This window comes from Urocitellus parryii, chromosome 5 (assembly GCF_045843805.1).
Source record: "Urocitellus parryii isolate mUroPar1 chromosome 5, mUroPar1.hap1, whole genome shotgun sequence".
NCBI lineage: Eukaryota > Metazoa > Chordata > Mammalia > Rodentia > Sciuridae > Urocitellus > Urocitellus parryii.
The window spans coordinates 45,542,979-45,565,735 of NC_135535.1; the positions used below are offsets into that span (position 1 = coordinate 45,542,979).

At 37.2% G+C, this 22,757-nt stretch overlaps 1 protein-coding gene across 3 annotated transcripts in view; it reads right to left on the minus strand.

The window, feature by feature from the left end:
• Positions 1-3,395: 3,395 nt before the first annotated feature.
• The window catches only part of Lgr5 (leucine rich repeat containing G protein-coupled receptor 5), a 123,034-nt gene continuing 103,672 nt past the window's right edge, over positions 3,396-22,757 (minus strand). For all 3 annotated transcript variants that reach the window (XM_026386658.2, XM_026386657.2, XM_026386656.2), the window contains 10 exons: positions 19,657-19,728; positions 19,315-19,383; positions 19,114-19,185; positions 15,531-15,596; positions 14,495-14,566; positions 9,756-9,827; positions 8,830-8,955; positions 7,561-7,706; positions 5,852-5,935; positions 3,396-4,483 (listed from right to left, as the gene is read on the minus strand). In XM_026386658.2, the coding sequence (XP_026242443.1) occupies positions 3,396-4,483; positions 5,852-5,935; positions 7,561-7,706; positions 8,830-8,955; positions 9,756-9,827; positions 14,495-14,566; positions 15,531-15,596; positions 19,114-19,185; positions 19,315-19,383; positions 19,657-19,728 (1,867 nt within the window). The remainder of the gene's footprint in view (positions 4,484-5,851; positions 5,936-7,560; positions 7,707-8,829; positions 8,956-9,755; positions 9,828-14,494; positions 14,567-15,530; positions 15,597-19,113; positions 19,186-19,314; positions 19,384-19,656; positions 19,729-22,757) is intronic.

Sequence of the window (22,757 nt, forward strand, 5' to 3'; positions counted from 1 at the left end):
CACTATGTGCCAGGATCCTTCATGCTGTTTGAAATAGCTTCAGTTCTTTCACACGTTTGTATCAGGAATTGCTGTAATAAGCTTATTGCCTACCTCCACTCCACTGAATGCAAATTCTAGGCCTTGTTTAGTTATCCCCAGTGCATACAGCACTGCCCATAGTAGGCACACAATATTTTCAAGTGAATGAATCCACTTTTTTTTTTTTTTAAAGAGAGAGTGAGAGAGGAAGAGAGAGAGAGAGAGAGAGAGAGAGAGAGAGAGAGAGAGAGAGAGAGAGAATTTTTAATATTTATTTTTTAGTTCTCGGCGGACACAACATCTTTGTTGGTATGTGGTGCTGAGGATCGAACCTGGGCCACATGCATGCCAGGCGAGCGCGCTACCGCTTGAGCCACATCCCCAGCCCATGAATCCACTTTTGAAAACATAAATTTGTTAACCACATATTCTAGGCTAGATTATTCCTTTATGTTCTTTTGATTTGTTACATTGTTTTTACTGTGGTTCAGTCTATCTCTATGACATATTTTTTCCTTTCTCCCTGTAGATTTATTTGTAGATGCAGTTTCAATTTGTGCTGTATTGTATATTGAAGAACATTTTTCAGACCCTTAATATAGTAGTGTTTAGCGTGAGATGTATTGCAACTAGTGTTTGCTATTAAAGTAATGAAGCTTATGGATTTATTTTTAAAGAAAATAGCATGGATATAAATGTTTTCTTTTTCTCCTTCTCCTCCTCCTCCTTTTAATTACATTACTGACTTGTGTTTTCTTGAGCAAGAGAGATAGGAGGGGGTTGCCAGGACTTGTTCCTAACTTTGGTTGCCTAAAAACAAGTATGCTGAGAAGAAATACTGAGATATGTTGCTCTCTAGAGTTTTCTGCTGCCTGGGCTGAGGGGTGATATTAAGAGGAGTGAATCCTTGATTTACCTGAAGTCCAAGCATGTACTGTACAAGAAGACCTCATTAACTAGGCTTAACTGTTAACTAGGTTTAGGCTAAAGCATACGGTTAAGCCTGATGGATGGGTGGGACACAGTGCCAGGCACCTTGGGGGTGCTCGGTAAACATGGACTGAACTTAGCCATAATGCCGAACCTGCTACCAGTACTTTTGTTTCATTTGGCAACCCATACAGGGAGAACAGCAATCACTACTGAAGCTGAAAGGTCTGGCACAGGTAGCTAGGAAAATAATTTTATTTCTTATGTTTTTGGGAACTTACTGGGAGGAATGAATTTCTTCATACCCTGAAAATCACAGGTCCTATTGTTTTGGCCTTGACATGGTCATGAAATATGTTTGCATTAAAGGAAGAATTTATAGGAAACTCGTGTCCATGTTGAATAATTTAAGATGGATTTGTTATTCATACATCCCTTTCTAATTGTGTGTGTCTTTTTTTTTTTTCTTCTTACATTAAAAAAAGTGTTTGGGGCCAGTGTAAGTTCTGACTTATAAAATCCAAATTATCACTAGGAACAATAAACTTTACCAATGTCATGACAAAATGACTTATCAATCCAGGACCTAGCAAAAATATTTTGGTTTGTTCTTATGAAAAAATTATTTTTTAATATGGCTAATGTATTTAAAGTATGAGAGTGCAAATACTTACATAGCAAATGTACTTAACCTCCCAAGTTAAAAACATTAGGGGACGGTATGTCTCCTTGTGGGTTAAATAAATAGACACGAAAATATTTTGTTTTATAGTCACACATTTTATTACAAATTTATTTTGTATCCAATAGAAAAGCAAATTTGGAATCTATTTACAAGTATTATATATTTACATATATTACATACAGTTGATGAATTTAAAGAAAATGGACAGAGAAACAATATATATGGAAGGCTATGCCACTGTACATGGTTTATTATCATGGTCTTTAATGTCACTGACTCTTTACTGTAATAAATACAGTTCTATATTTACACATCTTATAAAACATCTCATAAATGTATTTTTTTAAATTTCAAGTTAAAACATCTGATCAAAATAAACATGCTTATATAAAAATAAATCTACCTAATAACTTTTTGTTTGGGTATAATGAAGCTAATGTAGGATAATAGAAGTTAAGACTTAATCCTTTGACTCTTCATATTTAATAATTTGTCTCTTATAATATCTAACACATGTATGTATTAATATGGAATAATCAGAGGAGTAATGTTCCTCACATCAAGTGGTTGATCCAGAGAGAATGTAGCTAAAACCAAGGTAAATAAACAAGATAAAATATTACCAAGTCTCTATTGAGTCCAAGGCATTGTCCAAATTGTGGCCAGAGGGACTAGAAATACATGCATGAGAAGTTTTATGGGCGGACTTAATTTTTGTTATGTATGCACTTGATCATTATCTTAAGGTGCACATCCATTGAATCAATGATAAAGTCTTTTACAAAAAATGTGCACTCAATCAGAAATTAATAAAAAAAAAATCCCACATGCTTGCTATCTTTTTTAGGTATGTTCACTGCCTGCAATGGACTTCCTTTCTGAGCTTTGGACACCAAGGACTTAAACTGAGTTAGACAAGACAAACTTTGCCTGTACATGATTGCCTTGGAATAATTTAATAATTTCAGTTAATTTGCCTTTCAAAATATTTATAATCAGTTGTGGGTTTCTTTTCTTTTTTCTTTTTTTGAATTCTGGGGATTGAACCCAGGGCCTTGTGCACGCAAGGCAAGCACTCTACCAACTGAGCTATAGCCCCAGCCCCTGTAATCAGTTTTATTCCATAAAGAGTGAAACCATAGAGTGCTGAGTCCTAAAACCCAGTATTTGTAAAAATGATGTGACTATAGATGACTTAATACTGCCTTATATTATCCAGAACTGGTGACTGAGAAGGATCTTCTCTGAGGAAAGGGAAAGGCAGACTAAAGCATCTCCATACAGTCATTAAAATGAAATCCTGTGGGCCATAGTCTTTTATAAGTAATGTAAGCTGTTTCAAACCTTCACTTTCCCAATACTTTCAAATGTATTTTAAGAGATTTGGGAGTTTAAATAAACCCATTTTGTAAGCAAGTGAGTCTTCTCCACTGAACTCATATTGGTGAGTTTAAAGAGAATGCAAAATCATGGAGACTCTTTTATTAAAGAGCATTTCAATTTGCTTTTTTGATCTGGGTCAATATCAGTAATGTGACTGATCTATCTCTTAGCTCAACAACATACAAGCAGCATTTAGATTTGTATTTCACTCTCAAGTATCAATAGGTATCAGTTTTATCACTCTGAGAGGTTATTTTATTTTATTTTTTGGTTTTTAAACCCAGTTTCACCCCAGTCTTCTTAGCTACTGCTCTGATGTCCTCAATCTCACATTTTCAAGTTCCCATCTTTTGAAAAACTTTTCCTTACATATTAATTAGAGACATGGGACAAATGCCACAGATGAAAGATGACAGCTTTCCGTCACTGTATAAGCTGGCGATGACACAGAATTGGAAGGCAGGTCGTAGGCTATGCTGGCGCTGGTGAAGGTTACCAAGGCTTGGGTTGAGTCACAGGACTGTTTCTCAACATCATCTGAGTTAATAGATATCAAGCTTGGGTGTTTTGATCTTGTCCAGAGGTGGGTTTGCTTTCCCAGGCTCCCCAGATCCTCCTTAAAGTGGGGATTGAAGAGGATGTAGAGAAGGGGATTGAGACAGGCAGGAAGTGGGACAATCACTAGAAGGATAAATTTAATTACTTCAGGACTGATAAATGTGAGGTTCAGCAAAGAGGAGAAGGATAAGAAAGCCACAGGGCAGTAAAGGATACAGTTGGTGAAGAGCAACAGAGCAATGTGTTTCACCATGGAACAGTCCCAGATATTCTCCAGGTCTCCCTTCTCCAAGTTGCAGTAGAGCTTGGTGTAGGCAATGGTCATTATGAGGAAGCAAAGGGAGTTGAGCAAGACAAGAGCCACCATGTAGCCAGTGGTGCTGGGTTCCCCAAAGGGAAGGGGCAGGCAGAGAGGGGAGGCACTGTACTCACTGCCACCCAGCAGGGGAACTGTGGCGATGGTCAGGGCCAGCAGGGCACAGAGCAAAATAATTGCTTTCAGGCTAGAAAAAGGAGTTTTCATTTCAAATCTTGCAGAACACTTCACAGAAAACCCACGCTCCAGAGCTGCTAGAGTAAGCAGGAAAACAGATGATTCCGAAGCAAAAATGGACAAAAACCCAATGATTTGGCAACCGACCCCATTCTCCCACCATGCACCATGCTGCGCAAAGCTGCCAAAAGTGAATGCATCTATGGCAGCCAGCACAGTGCTGGAGACACCCATGAGCATGTTCATCACTGCAATGACCCCAATCAACAGTTTTATGGAGGAAATGTACAGAGGGGATCTGAACACTGTTGAAATCACCAAGGTGTTGCAAGAAATCGCCAGAACTACTATGATCCACACTCCGATTCTGATCAGCCAGCTACCGAACAGGTGTTCACAGGGCTTGAAAGGGCCTGAAATTTCAAGGAAGAAAAAGGCTGTGTTTCAAATTAGAGTTGACAACTCTTACCAAATTGTCCTTTTGTTTCTCTTATTAGGACAGCAAGAGATAAAGGCCAGTAACAGCCATCATAACTCACAGTACTGCATGGCATGCTCCACTTTCGCAAACCACTGTTGGGATCACCTTGGAGTTTCTGCCTCCCTGACTGATCACACCAGGTACTCATGTACACAGAGAATGAAAATGGGGCCTTCAGTCACTTGATTAAAGGTCTCCAAAATATAGCAGTGTTGGGACCAGGTGAAAAGCTATATAGCCTGCTCTTTTTTTATTTTTCAGAATGCTTCAGTAAGGGTTCTACAGGAAGAAAATGAGAATCCTAGGGAAATACTTCATAACATTAGGGTATCAAGTATGGGGAGTATGAATACACATTTCATGAAAGTCTCATCCTAGTTTTAGATTGACATTTGTTGTTAGGTAATGGTATAGTTTGGATCTTGAATGGTCCCCAAAGGCCCATGTAGTGAAGGCTTGGTCCCCAGTTTGTGGCCCTGTTGGGAGGGGGTGGAAACTTTAAGAGGTGAGGCCTAGTGAAAGGAAGTTAGGTCATTTGGGGCGTGGCCTTGAAAGGAATATTGGGACCCTGGCCTCTATTTTTCTTGTTTCTTTCCTTCCCTGCTCCCATGAGATGAGCAGCTTCCTTCTCCATGTGCTACAGCCATGAAATACTGTGTTGCAAAAGACCCAAAGCAATATGGCCAAGCAACCATGGTCTGAAACTATGAGTCCAAATAAACATTCTCCCTTATTAAGTTGATTATCTCAGTTATTTTGTTACAGGAAGGTGACAAACACAGGGAACAGACTTGATCTAATTGTTGAAAATAAAATATTAACCATTGCCAGTTGTCTTTTTTCAACTGGCTCATCTGTTTCTGGAAACAGGACAATTAAGTGAATTCTTTGAGGAAAAAAAAAACACCAAACTTATTTATAAAAACCATTATTTGCTTTCACCAAATAGTTATTTCTGTAAGAGAAGATTTAAATCACTTTTTAAAAGTCAGTGATTATAGAAAACAAGCCATTTCAGGCTAAAAGGCTAACTGGTTTAAGAATAACATATACCTCTAAATACATGCTTGATTCTTTAGTTTCTATGACCTGAATCATAAGTTTCCTACAAAACTCCCATTTTTGAATGGAGAACAATTCCAGGAAATGAACACTTATAAGTAGTTTACACCCTTGTTCCCCAAGAGGGACACTGATGACCCACAAGGTAGACCGGATTTAGTTATGAAGTGTAGCCACAGTGTTGATGGCATTAGAATCAATAGTGGATGCTACAGCTGGGCATTTCTATGCTCCTCACCTGGAGAAGGTGAACACTGCACTGAATGAAGGGCTTTCAGGTCTTCCTCAAAGTCCAGCAGGAAATCTTCCAGGTCACGCTCATCTGCAGGAAGAAGACCTGGAGTGATTAGTTCTGTCTCCTTTCCAGGGACTGAATTCCAGGGAAGAGTATCTTGGGTCGCCCTCCAGATATAATCTGTCACAAAGGGAAGTGAAGGCAAGACAACCTGCCTTTCCCTGGGCTTTAGCTTTCTTGAAAGTCTATTATAAAGTTGTGTTGGAAGTTCTACTCAAGCTCCTATGACGTAGTATTCCAGGGGTGAGGGAGAGTGACTCCAGACTCTAGGTTATAACATCTAAGCACTCTCATTCTGTTCTTGTTCCCTGGAAGTCTTGGCCTTAATTCTTACTAACCTAAATTATAGGACGACTATGGGCCTCTCCATACAGTGCAGGGGACACTACAGTAGCCACAGTGCCAAGGTTCTGGGCTGTATTCTCTGAGCACAAAAGGGAGAATCAGGGACAATAATTTTCAGTCTTCCTTGGGGGATTCTGGTAACAGAGAACAAGTTTAACTATTCATGAAATAGGAGATTCACAGTCTAATACATTTTCCTAAAGATGTGAATTTGATTGGTATTGTGTGGGACTTGGGCACCAGTATTTTTAGAAAGCTTCTGTGTGATTCTAATAGGGGGCCCAGGGTTGAGAATTACTGCTCTTGAAAATAATTCCTATGAAGGACCTTATTTCTCTTGTTTATTATGTACCTCCAGGGTCTAGTATAGTGCCTGACACATAGTAGGCACTTTAATTTTTTAAATGCTTGAAGGTAGTAAAAATTAGAATGTGTGAGGCAAAAGAGCAAAAACAAAGCAAGAACCAGAGCAAGATTCATGCTATGGCCTAAAACAAGGGGGAGGGAAGAAAAATAAAATGTGCCAAAGGCCAAGATATCAGCTCCTTAAGTCAATACGCACACAGGGAGAAATGTTAAGGTAATCCTAAAACAGACTGAATCACACTTGCTTTGGAATCAACAAATCATTAAGGCCTAAAGAATGAGCAGTCCTTCTGTTCAAACCCTGTGCAAACTCGCAGAGTTGGCAGGGAAAAGAGAAGGTGTTGCCTGAGGCGCCTCCTCATCACCACAGGTGTGGCTGAGGTGCATTGCTGTCTGTCTAAGTAACGTCTTACTTCAAGGAGAGCCAAGGGCCTCACAGACATTATCTCACTCCACCTTCCTGACAGATACCTGTGTGGGGGGTGAGTGGGGAGAATGATTTAGAATTGGTTGGATAAGAAGCTGAATTCTTAAGTCCTTCTGTTGAAATACAGAGGAATCTCCCCAGGCCATAAGACTAAAAATAGATTTTGTCTTTTGGAGAAAAAAGCACAGCAGCATGGTTGAAAAAAGTCCCCACAGGAATGGTACCTTTCTAAAAGTTTATGGAAATACCGATATCAGTAATCACCCCTGAGGACAACTCGTGATAAGGAAGATCTAACCATGAATATAAATGTTAAGAATTCACCAACAGAACAGATGAACTTTTAGAATAAACCCAGAGGGAGCTTTCTCTTCCTCTGCAAGTCTTTCAAAGGGGGCTTGATTCTTGCTGGGTTGGTTACTTAAAGACTGGTCTGAGTTCAGATGATCTGTTTGATGACTTTTCTCAACTCTTCTGGTCTCAATTTTATTACTGTTGACCTAGCAGGATTTACCTTGAACCAGAACCATCCCAGCATCTTTCTTATGAAGGTCATCCACACTGCTGTTGTCACCTTTATTCCACTGATTAGGAATTTTATAGATGTTCTCACACACTCCAAATTCACAGCACTGGTAAGCATAAGGCATTTCTATAATCCTTTAGAAGCACAAGACAAAAAACACAGCTTGAAAGATGGGTCATTAAATGGAGTGTTTGTCATTTTTTTTTTCACCCAATGATTCTACCTTAGGATTTTAACCTAAATAAACAATCCAAATATAAATTCTGTGCATAAAGATGTTCATTACAGTGCTACTTATAACAATAATGGAGTTAATAAAAATTATCACCACGGAATGTTGGTAATTGCTGAAGCTGAGTGAGTCAACTTCCATCACTCACAGGATAGGAAATTTCCATAATAAAAGGGTTTAAAAAATGCTAGCAAGGGCTGGGGCTGTCGCTCAGTGGCAGAGTGCTTGCCTAGCATGTGTGAGGCACTGGGTTCATCCTAAAAACTAAACAAATAAAGGCATGCTGTCTATCTACGACTATACAAAAAAATTTTTAAATGCTAGGAAAACTATGGTAACATTATGTTGTAACATTATTTAAATAGCTAAAACTTGATATAAATATCTATGCATATTTTGAGTCTAATAATTAAATAAATGAAACAAAATCTAGAAAGAAAAAACACATAAAAATGTTGTTTGGAGGAGCATTTTTAACATTTTTTTTCTCTTCCATTTTACAAACTAACTTTTGGCATTATATTATTTTAATGATATTGAAAATATATTAAAAAGTATTGTGTTTAAAACATATGTATGTATATGTATGTATACACATATATACATATATAATCTTTTAAGATACTTCTTTACGGCTAATAAGCATAACAGGTTTTGAAGCGCACAGCTTCCCCAAACATTAATTTAGCACATTTCAGTATAACATATACACAAGCTAGATCAATTAAAATTTGTAAACAGAGTACTATAATGTTATTTAATTATCTGTCCTAGTTTATTTCCCATGGATCAATGATTTTCAAACTCTTTCCATGAACTCTCTAATTCTGGGAGGCATCTTTGAGAAGGATGCCTTCATCCCACTTCAGGGCTTGTTCTAACCATGTCCAGGGGTGGGGGACTTGAGAGCATGAAATGCAATTCAAAAGTGTCCCGTGACCTCATAAATTTAGAAAACCACTATAACATGTCTATTATTTCACATGACTACAAACGTATCTTATTAGTTTTAATGACAAACTCACTTGAGTTCTGGAAAGTTTTCAGATGATATCAAGGTCTGTAAGGCATGATTTCCTGTTAATTTTAAGTGAGTTAAACCATGTAACCCAGTTACAGGAAAAGAGGACAGGAGGTTGGACGATAGGTCCCTGCAAAACATCAAACAACAATTGGCTTTTAGTTTGTGTTAGCATAAAACGTTTAGGTTAAAAAAGCATTCTAAAGATGATTAAACTGCTCAATAAAAACTTCTAAGCAGAGTCCTGAGTCTTTTTTTTGGTGTGTGTGTGTCTTTATTCTTAATGGTAAAAGTAACCGTTTTTGGTTTAGCTCTTGACAACTTTTCTATTTGCAATCAGAATTGCAGGGGAAAAAGTTTTAATTGCATCCAAATCATTCTGCATTTGATTCCATTTTGCCAAATGGAGATATCTAAAATCAAGGGGGAAGTTGTTACATTTATTTGAAAATTAATAGGAAGTAGAGATAAAAAAAAAAAAGTCAGGGCTTTATTCCCTCCCATCTTATCCTAAGTTCTACACAATTCTTATTTCCCTAGTAGATAAGAAAAAGGGAGAGAAAGGAGCAAGAGATGGAAAGAAGAGGAGGGAAAAATAAAGAGGGGGGTGCACAGGAAGGTTTTCCATTAGTCAAGATGGCAAGCAATAAAAAAGGAAGCCCTTCAGAACTGAATTGACATCTTCTTCCGTTCCACCTGATTACTCAGCAAAAATGGACTTCACCTGAATAATCAGAACCAGCTGTCACTCAGATCTCAATTATCCACTTAAGGGCCCATATGGCCCTGTAGGAGCAGGAAGCTCCTCCCCGACTGTGACATAGCTCTAGGTGGAGAACACATTGTGTCTTCAGCAAAATCAACTTTTTATTATCTAGATGGTCCCCATTTATTAAAAGACATGCCATAAACAAGTAATGAAATACTCACAGCTTTATTAGTGATGGCAAAGTAGAAAATGCATCGGGGTGAATAATGGCAATTTTATTCCAAGCTAAATTCCTGTTTTTCAAGAAAGGACCAAAGAGACGATTACATATGAAAAAAAGAACATGTGAGGTTTTACCATATGCATTCAGTTCTCTATCAAAATTTAATTTCTGTACAGACCAAGCACAATTAGCTCATCAAACTGTCCTTCAGATAAAGACACTGATAATATAAAATGACTAAAGAGAGAACTTCAAATCAACTTTGTTTGAAGCAATCAAGGCCAAGTCATTCAGGTAGATATTTTGGGTTTTTATTCTCTTCTTGTTAAAAGGTTGACTTTAAAATGGCTGTAAAATTTTACTAGGGCTTTTCTAAAATGAGTCGAGGTAGGAGAGTGGGAAGAGACAAACTTTTGAGGTTCTTCTTCTTACAAGCAAGTAAATTTTAAAAAATGTCTCTGGATATGTAATGAAACACAAGTTAAAATTTGTGCATATCACCTATATATGTCAGACCTTGAAATAAACAAAAAGATGCTTATAAGAAAACATCCAGGAAAGGATACTGATAAGAAAAATAAAAATTCCTGTTGTGTTGGGGATCAAACTCAGGGCCTCATACACTCTAGGCAAACTTGCTACTGCTGGCTTGGAACTTGGATCCTTCTGCCTCAGCCTCCCAAGTTGGCTGTGATTGCAAATGTTTGTCACCATGCCTGGCTTCTGATAAAAAGAAAATTCTTACCTAGGATATGACTAAAATAGGGGCAAACATATATATTTGCCTTAAAATTCTTTTTTTTAAAATTAAACTTTAGTGTTTTAGTTTTTTTTTTTTAATTTTTATTTATTTATTTTTATTTTTTTTTTATTGATTGTTCCAAACATTACAGAGCTCTTGATAAATCATCTTTCATACATTTGACTCCATTGGGTTTTGAACTCCCATTTCTACCCCAAATACAGATAGCAGAATCACATCTGTTACATACTCACATTTTTACATAATGGCATATTAGTGACTGTCTTAATCTGCTACCTTTCCTAACCCCTACTATCCCCCCTCCCCTCCCCTCCCACCTTCCCTCTCTGCCTCCTCAGCTGTTGTTCAATTCTCTCCCTTTTTTTCCCCCCTCCCCCTTGCCCATCATAACCTCTTATACTTTTGTGTATCATTGAAGGTCTCCTACCATTTGCAAATCCTTTCCCTTCTCTCTCCCTTTCTCTCCCCCCATTCGTCTTTGTTTACTGTTAGTCTTTTCCTCATGCTCTTCCTTCCTGTTTTGTTCTTAGTTGCTCTCTTTATATCAAAGGAGACATTTGGCATTTGTTTTTTAGGGCTTGGCTAGCTTCACTTAGCATAATCTGCTCTAATGCCATCCATTTCCCTGCAAATTCTATGATTTTGTCGTTTCTTATTGCTGCATAATACTCCATTGTATATATATTCCACATTTTTTTTATCCATTCATCTATTGAAGGGCATCTAGGTTGGTTCCACAGTCTAGCTATTGTGAATTGTGCCGCTATAATCATTGATGTGGCCGTATCCCTATAGTGCGTTAGTGTTTTAGTTTTTGATAGAATTTTATTTTTATTTATTTGTTGTGGTTCTAAGAATTGAACCCAGTGCCTCACACATGCTAGGCAAGCACTCCACCACTAAGCCACCACCCCAGCCCCCTGCCTTAAAATTATTCGATAGCCAAGAAAAACTATGGTTTATGGGAAAATAAAATTCGCTTGCCATATACAGAGTGAAATGTAGACAATTAAGTTGAAATAATTTCTTTTATAAAAATGTCTATAAGTCATTAGAGATAAGAAATTCTTTATTTTAAAAAAAGGACTATGAATTTAAGATTTTTATTTTTAAAATGTTTAAAAAGTAAGGGTAACTAAGATATAGGCATTTGAAAAAATTGAAAGATCAAAGACAACTTTTCTCAGGTGAAGATGTATATAACATTGGGTCCCTGAGTTACCCTGGATGAATGTAATTTCAGAATATTCACATTCCCATTCTAAAGTTTTCTTAAGGGGACTTTCTTCCTTTTTTGGAGGAAATAAGAAGTCTTTGCACTGATCTCAGAACAGAAGATGGCAGGTAAGAAGCATGGCAGGTGGGAAAGCTTACAAATGGCAACTGTCTTCCATTGAGCTGCTCCAGGAATGAAAACCTACTGAGGTAAGTAACACCATCTGTTAAAGTCTCTTGGCAGAATTAAGAGCATAGGCATCCTGGGGAGCTTCGCATGGTAGTAGAATATCTGGAATGTAAACTGATCCTGCCATGGGGCTTTATAGTGATTTGATTGGGTTTTAAGTAAAGAAGTACAAATTTAGATGTTCAAATAATGGTGCTTTCTGTCCAGTCTGCACATGCTGGAATCTCTGCAGCAGCCTTGAAGGCATCATCTTCCACTCCCTTGTCCTGCTCCGTTTGGTTTCCCAATGGAGACCCCAGTAGGGAGAGGCCAGGTCAGGGCACTTGTGGTCTGCTCCTTCCCTGTTTTGGAATCTACACAGGTTTTCAACCACTGCAAGTCTCTCCATGATCAAGCTCTTTCTTGCTCTGGAAACACAATTTTCTCCCAGTATCTCTTTAGCCCTGGTCTTGGTGATGCTGCTGGTTTCTGCAGACCTAATACCCTTGCTTGCTCACTGCTCCACCTATGTAGGTGACCCTTTATTTGAACTATTGGGGGTGAATTCTGTTTCCTGCCAGGATCCTCACTGATATACTCTGAAAGGCTATATACTTACTCTAATAATAACAACATTGTTACATACTTACTATGCGTTAGTACAATTGCAACATTTTTTACATGTGCTATCTCATAACCTTCAACACCCCTAAAAGGTAGATACTATTATTATCCCTGTATTACTGATGAGGAAGTGGAGATATATGTGAAAAGTCAGTTGCTCAAAGTCACAAAGTAATCTCAGAAGCTGGATTCAATCTCAAGCATACTAGCTCTGGAGTCCCTGATCTTTTCTCATGTTTGAACTCTTAAGTAAATAAATGAGAGAGCCACTGCACTAAACCCTGTAGAAAGAAGACAAAAAAGTTCTTGTTTTAGGTGGGGCATAGTTCATCCGATGACAATACCAATGTTAAGTCCTACAGTAGAGAATGTGCAAAGTGCATCAGAATGGAGTGGGCTCAAAGACAGACCATCAGTCTTGTGGGATGTCAAGGAGACAAGTGAAGTGTCGGGAGGAATCCAACAGTCAATGGGAAGGGGAGAAACAGCAGCCCATGTGATGGGACTGGGAATGTGTGGGAGACAGAAGAGGCAGAACCAGGAGTTTGGAATCAGATTTTGGAGAGAGGTGGGATATCGAGTCTTGATCTTGAAGATGGTAGGGGAATAACAAGAAGGTGTCCCAAGCAGGGAAGTTGTGGACTTCTACGTAAGAAAGATCGCTTTTACACTTTTACATCTCTTTGGAGAATGAATGGGTGGTGGCAAACAGGAGAAGGAGGAGGATGGTGATCCTGATGAGTCACTAGGCCTTGGTGGAAGAGTGGAGAGAGAAGAAATTGAAGTTGGCAGAGTTAGGAAGTGACAGGATGTGAAGTCTAAGGGAAAGAGGAATTCAGGGGGACTCCAATTTAGCCTTTGGAGTCTGTGTGACATTCTTCTGGTATCTTTAGAGGTCATCCTGTTAAAGGAGAACTGACTTTTGAAAATAGCCACAACTCAAACCTGCTGGATAGGACAGGTAATAAAAGTAGATTAATGTACACACACACACACAAGTAAAATAACTACACAAGTAGACATAACCCAAAAGTAAGAAAAGGGAACACACAAGAGGTTTTTGTTTTTGTTTTTGGGTGGGGGGAGATAGAAGAAAGTGAATAAATGAGGTAAATTTAAAATGTTTTCAGATGTGATAGTATTTTACCAAAGCAGAGTTGCTCAAAAGTTAAGAAAAACTTTAGATGTCAGTGGAAGAAAAGGTTTTTAACAAACATACTACTTCATTCTAAACATTATAGTATCATCACATTCATCAAAAATCTTGTTGAATTCAATGTTAGAATAGAAAAAATTTAATTGTCATTTCATAAAATTATCTGTTTTTCTTTTTAAAGTAAAAATTTAAATAATACCACTTCTTAATTTTAAAAACAGGCAATGTTTTCAATCATAAAATGGAATTAGATAATTATAAGTTATAATTTCTTGAGTAATAGAAGTATTTTTTGGACAGTTATGCTCTAACCTTAAGGATCTTGTTAAAATGCAGATGCCCAGGCCCCACAGCAGAGATTCTAACTCATGAGGTAGTTGAGGACCTGAATTTTGCATTTTTTTTTTTTTTTTTTTTTACCATCACCCCCTTAAGCACTCTGAGACACATAGAACCTTAAACTAGGAAGGAAAATCAGGCAGGAAGAATTGTGCGATCATCCCATTTTTGTGCCAACTGCCAATTCTAGGCTGAACAGAAGCATATTGTATAGGCTCTTCAACAGCTTGGTTCCTTATCTTTTCATCAAAGTTGCATGTCTGCTCACTGGCAGAGAGCAGAACTGTAAACTTATTACTTTTGAATTTATTCCTGGAAGTTATCAGAAGCAAAATATTTGCCTTTTCATATCAAATATATGCACCGAGACCCTATAATGTGAGTATGGAATGAAGAGAAAATGTTAGGGAATGACCCCCAAGAGAAGGAAAGTGCTCTGTGTTGTGGTGGGTGCTGGGAGGTGGTACTCACAGAGATCGGAGGCCAGGCAATTGCTGAAAAGTGTTGACTTTAATTTCATAGATTTCATTATGTCGGAAGTCACTGAAATGACAGAATTCCGAAGACTGATTTCAAAGTTACAGATTTCAAAGATTACAAAGTTTTACAGAGGGGTTACCTGTGACTATTAAGTAACATTTTTTTGTTTGTTTAAAAATGAACATTACAATTATGCACTTAAATAAGCTGCTCTCTTTCAAAACAGCTCAGTCCCTTGGGAAGATATAAACTCATATTCCAAACATGCCATCATCTTTACAAACACTTGAGGATGCCTCTCCTGGCCCTGCCCTCAGAGTTCTTCTTGTATTCTTTGAAAGTCTTCAGGAGTGTCAAATCTTTACCTTTTGAAAGATACATTTGCTTTATTTTTCTGTCTTAATCACTCCAAGGCTTTTAGAGAAAATTGCAAATTTGAAAGGGTAGATGGTTAATATTGTTTTGGTGAAAGTGAAGTCTGACTATTAAGGCATTGGGCTGATTTTCTCTAGGAGATGTAATTAAATATTATAATTCTTTAATTGATTCAAATAATTTACTTAGGTCAAAAATGTTTCATGCATAAGTAGCATCTGTGGCACTTCAACTATGACAAATATGGCATCTCCTATAAAGCTGGCAGTTGTGAAACAAACACAACAACAAACCCAAGTCCTCCTATATTAAAAAAAAATAATAATAATACCAAATCATTGATGTATACATTTGGTTCTACTTGTAGAAGAAAAATTCCAAAGCTTAGACAACCCCAGTTCACAACTTCACAGAGGTGGGGTGGGGAGGCGGGGCGGGAAAGCAGATGTATAATAAATGCTGTGCTGATATTATAGTACAAAGCATCATAAAGTATTATGGTCTGTTTTCCAGTAAGTCTAGTCGCTGACAAGATCACACTTTATATATGTAAGAAAAAATACATTTCGTGTCTTGCCAGTGAGCCACATAGTAAACCTGAGTTTGGTCTCTTTTTTTTTGCCAGGTAACTTAGGGACTCTCATAGACGTACATTTTCTGAAGCTTTTGGCAGACTGAAAAACTGGGTAAATCTTCTAACAGGTTGTAAGACAGATCTCTGAAAAACACAACATGTTACACATTAATTGTGAGGAAACATGCCTCTCTCTTCCTTTTCTCTCTATCTTATATCTAATATAAGATATTATATCCCCCCCACCATAGGCTGACCCTAGAAGCTTCCACAGCCCTGCCAGGCAGCAGGTAGTCATAGGCATTATTGGACTAAGTAATGGATTCCAATATTTACTGAAATGTAAATATTATAATTCTTTAATTGATTTAAATAATTTACTTATATTTCATTAGTGATGATCTACAATGTTCTAGCTATTATCTTACTGAAATGAGTACAAATTAAATAATCTATCTTTGAGAATCTCTATATCTCTCTAGCTAACAGAAATCATTGTTTTCTAATGAACTTAAAAACAAAACCCAACAATTCAAAACATAGCGCTAACTTTGAAATCAATCACTACAGGTGGGAGAGGGAAATCTAAGAAAGTCTTCAGCCAAAACACAACAAATTACAGAATAACAAAAACATCTGGACATATTTATAGTATAATATAGCTAATCTAAAACAAGCCATGGTAATTTGCAGAAAGTTAAAAAAAACTGGTAACATGGATAGATTTTTAAAAACCTTCTGATGTTTTATAAGTTATTAGCTAATCAACTAACACATTTTCTTGCCTGATTCTAATTCTTAAAACTAGATCACCAGTAAGCAACTGAAAAAATTCATGCTGTTTTCTAAGATACTTTAAAATTTCTCTATTTTTATAGTGGATCACTTTATCTTACATTTTCTGAGGAAATGGGGTTTAGATAGGAATAGAATTCAGTTATTAAACATAAATAGTTTGAATAAAGGTATTTGCAGATGCATATTTATATTTCATACTAGAAGTTTGAAAGACAACCCCCAAATTCCAAACAAACAAAACACACCAAAGCAAACAAAAAATTCCACATCTATGCAAAAATACACCTGATTAACAACGTAGTATGTATTTTTGAAAAGTAGTGAATGTATTAAAATGGACACATGTATTATCAAAGATGATGATAATTTGGTTTACTCATCTGTATAGGCTGAAAAGGGGGCAAGCCTTTCTTGTATACAATTTAGTAGAGGGTACATAAAATCTTCCATATAAAGACATTGCATTGCCTTCTATCTACCTTCTACTTGATAGTTTTCATAGCTAACATTGATTATGCACTTTTTATATAAAGGCTCCATGTTTATAGCTTTGCTTGGATTATCTATTATGAAGGAGATACTATGATTATCGACATATAATAATGAAATGATTTACCTAAGATTACCAGCTAGTAAGTGGGGAAAGTCACATATAGCCTGAAGTGTGGGTCAAACAATTCCCAAGGGGGTGAAGGAACTTGGAGGCAAAACAACACCTGTACAGTGAAATTTCCTCACGTCACAGGTACTCAGTGGACATTACAACCAAAGGAAGGGCTGTCTCAGACATACTTTCAAGTACATAAAATATCCTGTATAAAGGCCACGGACCTGGTTCTAGTCTCCACTTCTATTAATTCAACTTGGTTAATCTGCATTGGCGTCTTTCTCAGTTCTCTCCTTAAATAGGAAGACACCTGCTTTGCTGATCTTTCAGGGGTATCCTAATGGGCAAATGACATTACAAGTTGAAGTGCTTTGAAAACAAGATATTGCATTAATGTATTTGGGTTCTTTGGGGTCTTTCAAAAAAATATTTCAGAAAAATAGGTTCAGGAGTCTTTGCTCTTAATGAGTTTGCCAGTTGGCCTTTATTTCTACTCTTCTGTACCTGGCAGCTTAACATTCACTATGTGACATAGAGGAAACAGATGTAATTTAAACACCAGCTCCCTTTCTTTTAGTTACATTATGTGAAATATTAATCAGGTTATTGATCCAGATTCCTCAAGAAATGTTGTTAATTATATCTATTCAGGGTTTCACAAGCAGAATTCTAACATTGCCTCCCAAACTTCTACTACTTGGTGGATAGACACTTTCTCCTATTTATTCAAACTGACTGTATTTGAATTCAAATTCTGTTATTTTCTTGTAATGTGACTTTGCAATAACTCTGACATTCCTAATTCTCAGTTTTCTGAGCTACACCTCATAAGGCATAAAGAAGGGGAGACTTGCTCTGTCTCCCTTCCTTCAGACATGAGTGCCTGATTCCAAGCCTACCATGTGGTGTTACTGTACTACCAGATCACTGAGCAACTGGGGTATCTACAGTTAATGCAGGACAGATGAGGCTGGACCTGAGGATTTTTCAGGAAGCAGGTTTATTTAAGCTGCAGCAGTCCAGAGGGGCTCATGCCTAACAATCTCTGGGCCCTGAGTCTGGAAATTCTTTGAACTTCATACCCAGTGGGTGGGAACTTAACAATTACTCTTTGTCCCATGTTCTTAGGCTAGACAGAGGTTTTAAAACTTTTTACCGAGAAAATAGAGATAGTATCTTCAGCACAGCAACAAGCTCTCTTTGAGACAGACTCTACCACACCTTTTGTCTGCAAACCTGGCACTTACAAGAAAGAGGAAGCTTCAAACCACAATGCTCTCTGCAGAAATCCTGTTGACAAGTTTTGTAAAATCTTATTGACAAGAAGGTAAGCTTATATGTTACAAATATGGTGGGGGTTTTTGGAAAAGCTTAACTATGGTAGGATCTTTTGGGTGGGGGATACCTGGTCTGCTTCACAGTGACAGGGCAGCCTGGTGATGAGAGAAGGCAGAATCATGTGGCAGATATTCCCATTCTTCTACCTAGCAAATATAGTGCTGTGTGTTGTTCTGCAGCTAAGTAAAGCCTGTGGTAGAATTACAGGCATTGAACCATGATAGGTATCTACTATGTGAGAGCAGAGGCATGGCAAGGGACCAAGGTCTCCTCTACTAAGGCCCCAAAATGCTTAGGAGGAAGGTAGTAGAGTTGAGGGGGGCTGAGGGAGAAGGCTGAAAGTAGAAGGTCAAAACCAGGCTCTTCAAGTCCCTATAACTCCATTTTCATAAAACATAGACAAGGAAGTGGGAAAAGTCCCAAGTCAATAGAATAACATAAGCAAGCTGTTTAATGATCAGGTGAAACATTAGAACACGGTACCCACAACTACACAAGAAGAATGTTTGGTCACCTTTACCAAGGTTTGTGTCAGTTTGAAAACTTAGTTTTTTATTTTGGCATTCAGCTTGGGCTGTTGATCCATTATGCTATTTTGTTATGCTCTGCAAAACCTTTAGTGGAGGAAATGAAGTAATTTTGGCTTGTTTATATCCATTTTCTGAAAGGAACACATGCCAACTGGAACTCTCCTAGATGACTGTCGGCACTTGGAAACAAAAGGCACAAGGTCATGGTTACCAGGGTCATGGTAGAGAGCCTGGACCAAAGCAGCCAACGGAGGAGGACTGACCTTCTAGAGACCTGCAAGGAAATAACTTTCTCCCCTTTTAAAGGCTTATTAAAATAATGGCTACCATTTTACTCCTAAATGGAAGTTGTCTATTTACACAATGTTATCGCCTTACTGATACGCACAGCACTTGGAGATTAGGTAACTGATCACAGACGGTTTGAGGAAGAGATGAGATCTGTGCTCCAGTTAAAGTCCTGTTAAAACACAAACCAGACATTCACATATCACACAATGACATGTTTTGATTCACTGATGTTAAGGCTGATCAGGCATAAGGTCAGTGTATGTTCTGGCCAAAGTTAAGAGCCTACTCAAGTACTTACAGACTTTCCAGGTTGGCAGTTCCAGTTAAATCAGGAAATTCAGTTATTTGTGAGGCACCATTCAAAGTCCTAGAAGGAAAAATATGTAAGTGTTACTGGGACAAGATTCCAGAAAGGAGCGGTTCTTATTGTCATTTTCAAAGCACTTCAACCTATAATACTCATTTGATCTTCACAGAAATCCTTGGAGACAGGAGAGAAACAGGTACTTGGAGCTGGGGATATAGTTCAGTTTAGCATGCATGAGGTTCTGGATTCAAGATCAGTACTATAAAAACAAAAACAAAACAAAACAAAACAACACAAACAAAAACAAGACAAAAAACAGAAACAGATGCTTACAGTGTTCTTAGTTCAGGCAAATGTTGAAAAGCAGATCTCCCAACAAATTGGATGGGGTTGTCATAGAAATGTCTAAAAAAATGCAAACACCAATGTCTTAGAATATCTGTTCGAAATGAATATGTTTGAAATTTCAACAAGTACATGTATTTATGTAATTCCAATTATACTATATTACATAAAATTCCTGATTATTTGATTCCAGGAAAACCTCAAAAGTGTTTTGACTTTTATTAGAGACATTTGGTAAGAAATCCATATTATATCAAATTTAAAATTTCTGACAGCAAGGCAGTTATAAATGATAGTTATTAAGCAAAAAAGCAAGTGAACTAACTGTAACTGTACTTAAAAACCTTCTCAGCCTCCAACACCTGTATAGCACCAACATATGAGTGGCAAAAAGGTAATTCAAAGTGTTGGTAATTGTACCATTAAAGAAAGATGTTTATATATCTATATCCACTGAAGGTTCTATCTGTGGGTTAAATATCATCATAACACAAGACTCTCTAAATTATATAAGATAAAATGGTTTTTTTCTCAACATTAGAGTTTTCTCAAGTTAATTATTACTTTAAAAGGTGAGATATTGGGGTTGAGGTTGTGGCTCAGCAGTAGAGCACATATGAGGCCCTGGGTTCTATCCTTAGCACCACATTAAAATAAAGGTATTGTGTCCAACTAAAACTAGAAAATAATATTTTAAAAAAGGTGAAATATTATTAGAACTTAAAAATAATTTTACAGATATTTTCAACGTTAATTGAAATAAATTTGAACTGCCTGGTCAGTGGAGCCCCATATACTTAGCTGAGACAGCTTGTTAATTCAGTTAAATTCAACAAATATTTATTGATGTCTGCTATGTTCAAAGCGTGAGGGTAGGCAATATGGGAATTGGAAGACTGAACTATTAAAGAAGCTGTCATTGGGTATCCACTATGCATGTAAGCATGGTGGATTTTTAAAGAGGCGTGGCAAAATGTTCCTGCCCTACAAGATTTTGGAATCAGTTGGGATAAAACAAATAAATAATAGCATATTACTTTCCACTTGACAAAGCATTTCCATATAGACACACATCAACTGAGCCATGCAGCAACTTTGATCCATTTCACACATTATTTTCTTCACTTTGGAGGAGAGAATTGAGGCTCATTACCTCCCATTTTCCCATTTCCTCAATTTTCTAATTTGTTAAAAACAATGAAACATTAGCTGTATGCTTTAAGTTAAGAATTAAAATAGTATGAATTGCCAAGATCATGTATGAATTGCCATGATCATTGTAATGTCATGTGTAGCTAATAAAAAAAATTAAAAAAAAGAAAATTTAAAAGATAACAACAACAACAAAAAAGAATTAAAAGAGCCAATGTTTGTTTAGTGTCTGGCAAAGTACCTGGGCTACAGTTGTTACCTAATACCTTGGTCCTCTTGTGTTCTACCCTCTAACCTCTTCTTTTCCCTTGAGATTAGGCAATCAGTAAGAGAAAGAGTAGAGCTCGAATATATGCTTTATGATTTAAAAATGGAATTTTCCTGGTAATGTCACATTGGCTTTTGATTATACTATATGCTATGTGGATGTAACTGTGTTTATATACATGTACAAATGTGAGTTCCCTGGGCAGGCATGAAGAAAAAGGTGTGGTAGGATTGTAACTGCAGAGGTGGCAGTGAGGACAGGACATGAGAAGCATGCACAGAGATGGGGGAGACCAAAGGGGCTGGCTGTGACAGGAGGTGGAAAAGGATGTGGGAGCTAGGAGAGCAAAGTTTCAGGGAGAAAGTGGCCACCACCATCAAATAATGGCTGAGATCTCTAATAACTACAGGGGCTGTTAGTCCTCTTCAGGAGCTATTAGCATATCAAAAGAGTGATTAAAAACTTCTGCCTCTCAAGGAAAGTGGAGCAAAGGCAATGCAATTTGCCAACCTCTTAATATGTAAATACCCTCTAATGAGGACGAATGTTTATTGGTCAATACAATTTAAAACCCTTAGTTTACCTAGATACTGCCAGAACATTTCAGAGATGATGAATGCTTTGTTTTGTTTGTTAGTTCAAAATATTTTTTCCAGTTGTCAGGGTTAATTGGGGCTCCAGATCACTTGTGACAAATGCCACATGGTTCCAGAAAGCCTCTTGATCTAGTTGGCTCAGGATGAACATCTGCCAAGAAGTGCCCCTAGAGTCTATGTTCAACAGTTGTCCTTCCTTTTCTGTGTTTGAGATTCCTCACCAATGACCCTGGGCCAATACCATGCCCCAAACATGCTTGGACAGGTGTCTTTTAACTAAGAGTAGTCTAATTTTGGTTATCTCTTTATATTTCTAGTCTAATAATATACTAGTACATTTTCATCTTCCTATATGTAATCAATTGTCTGTGCTAAATGTGAAGCATAAAACTAGTTATGCTTTGTAATTGTAACCTTATTTTATTCTTGTACAGCATATAAATCTTTATACACACCTTTCTAGAACATATGCACCTTTCTAGAATTACATCTTTGTTGTTCTAACTGTGACTCAATGCTTGGGCTTGATAATGAGTAGACTTAGCATAAAACACTGCCTCTCCACCCCACACCAACTTAGGTTGCAGTCTACTGCTTGCCAAGTCCCATTTTCCCATTATCATTTTCATATGATAATTTATTTATTCTTTATTTTTTAAGGTTAAATATTTCTTTTTTTAATTTTTAAAATTTGTTCTTTTAGATACACATGACAGTTGAGTGTATTTTGACATATTATACATGCATGGAGTATAACTTAATCTAATTTGGATTTCAATCTTGTGGTTGTACATAATGTGGAGTTTCAATGGTCATGTATTCATATATGAGCATAGGAAAAGTTATGTCCAGTTCATTCTACTTCCTCTCCTAATCCCATTCCCCTTCCTTCCCTTTATTCCCCTTTGTTTAATCCAATGAACTTATATTACCCCCAACCTTTATATTGTGTGTTAGCATCTACAGAACATTCAGCCTTTGTTTTTTGGGGACTGGCTTATTTCACTTAGCATGATAGTCTCCAGTTTCATCCATTTACCAGCAAATGCCATAATTTCATTCTTTCTGTGGCT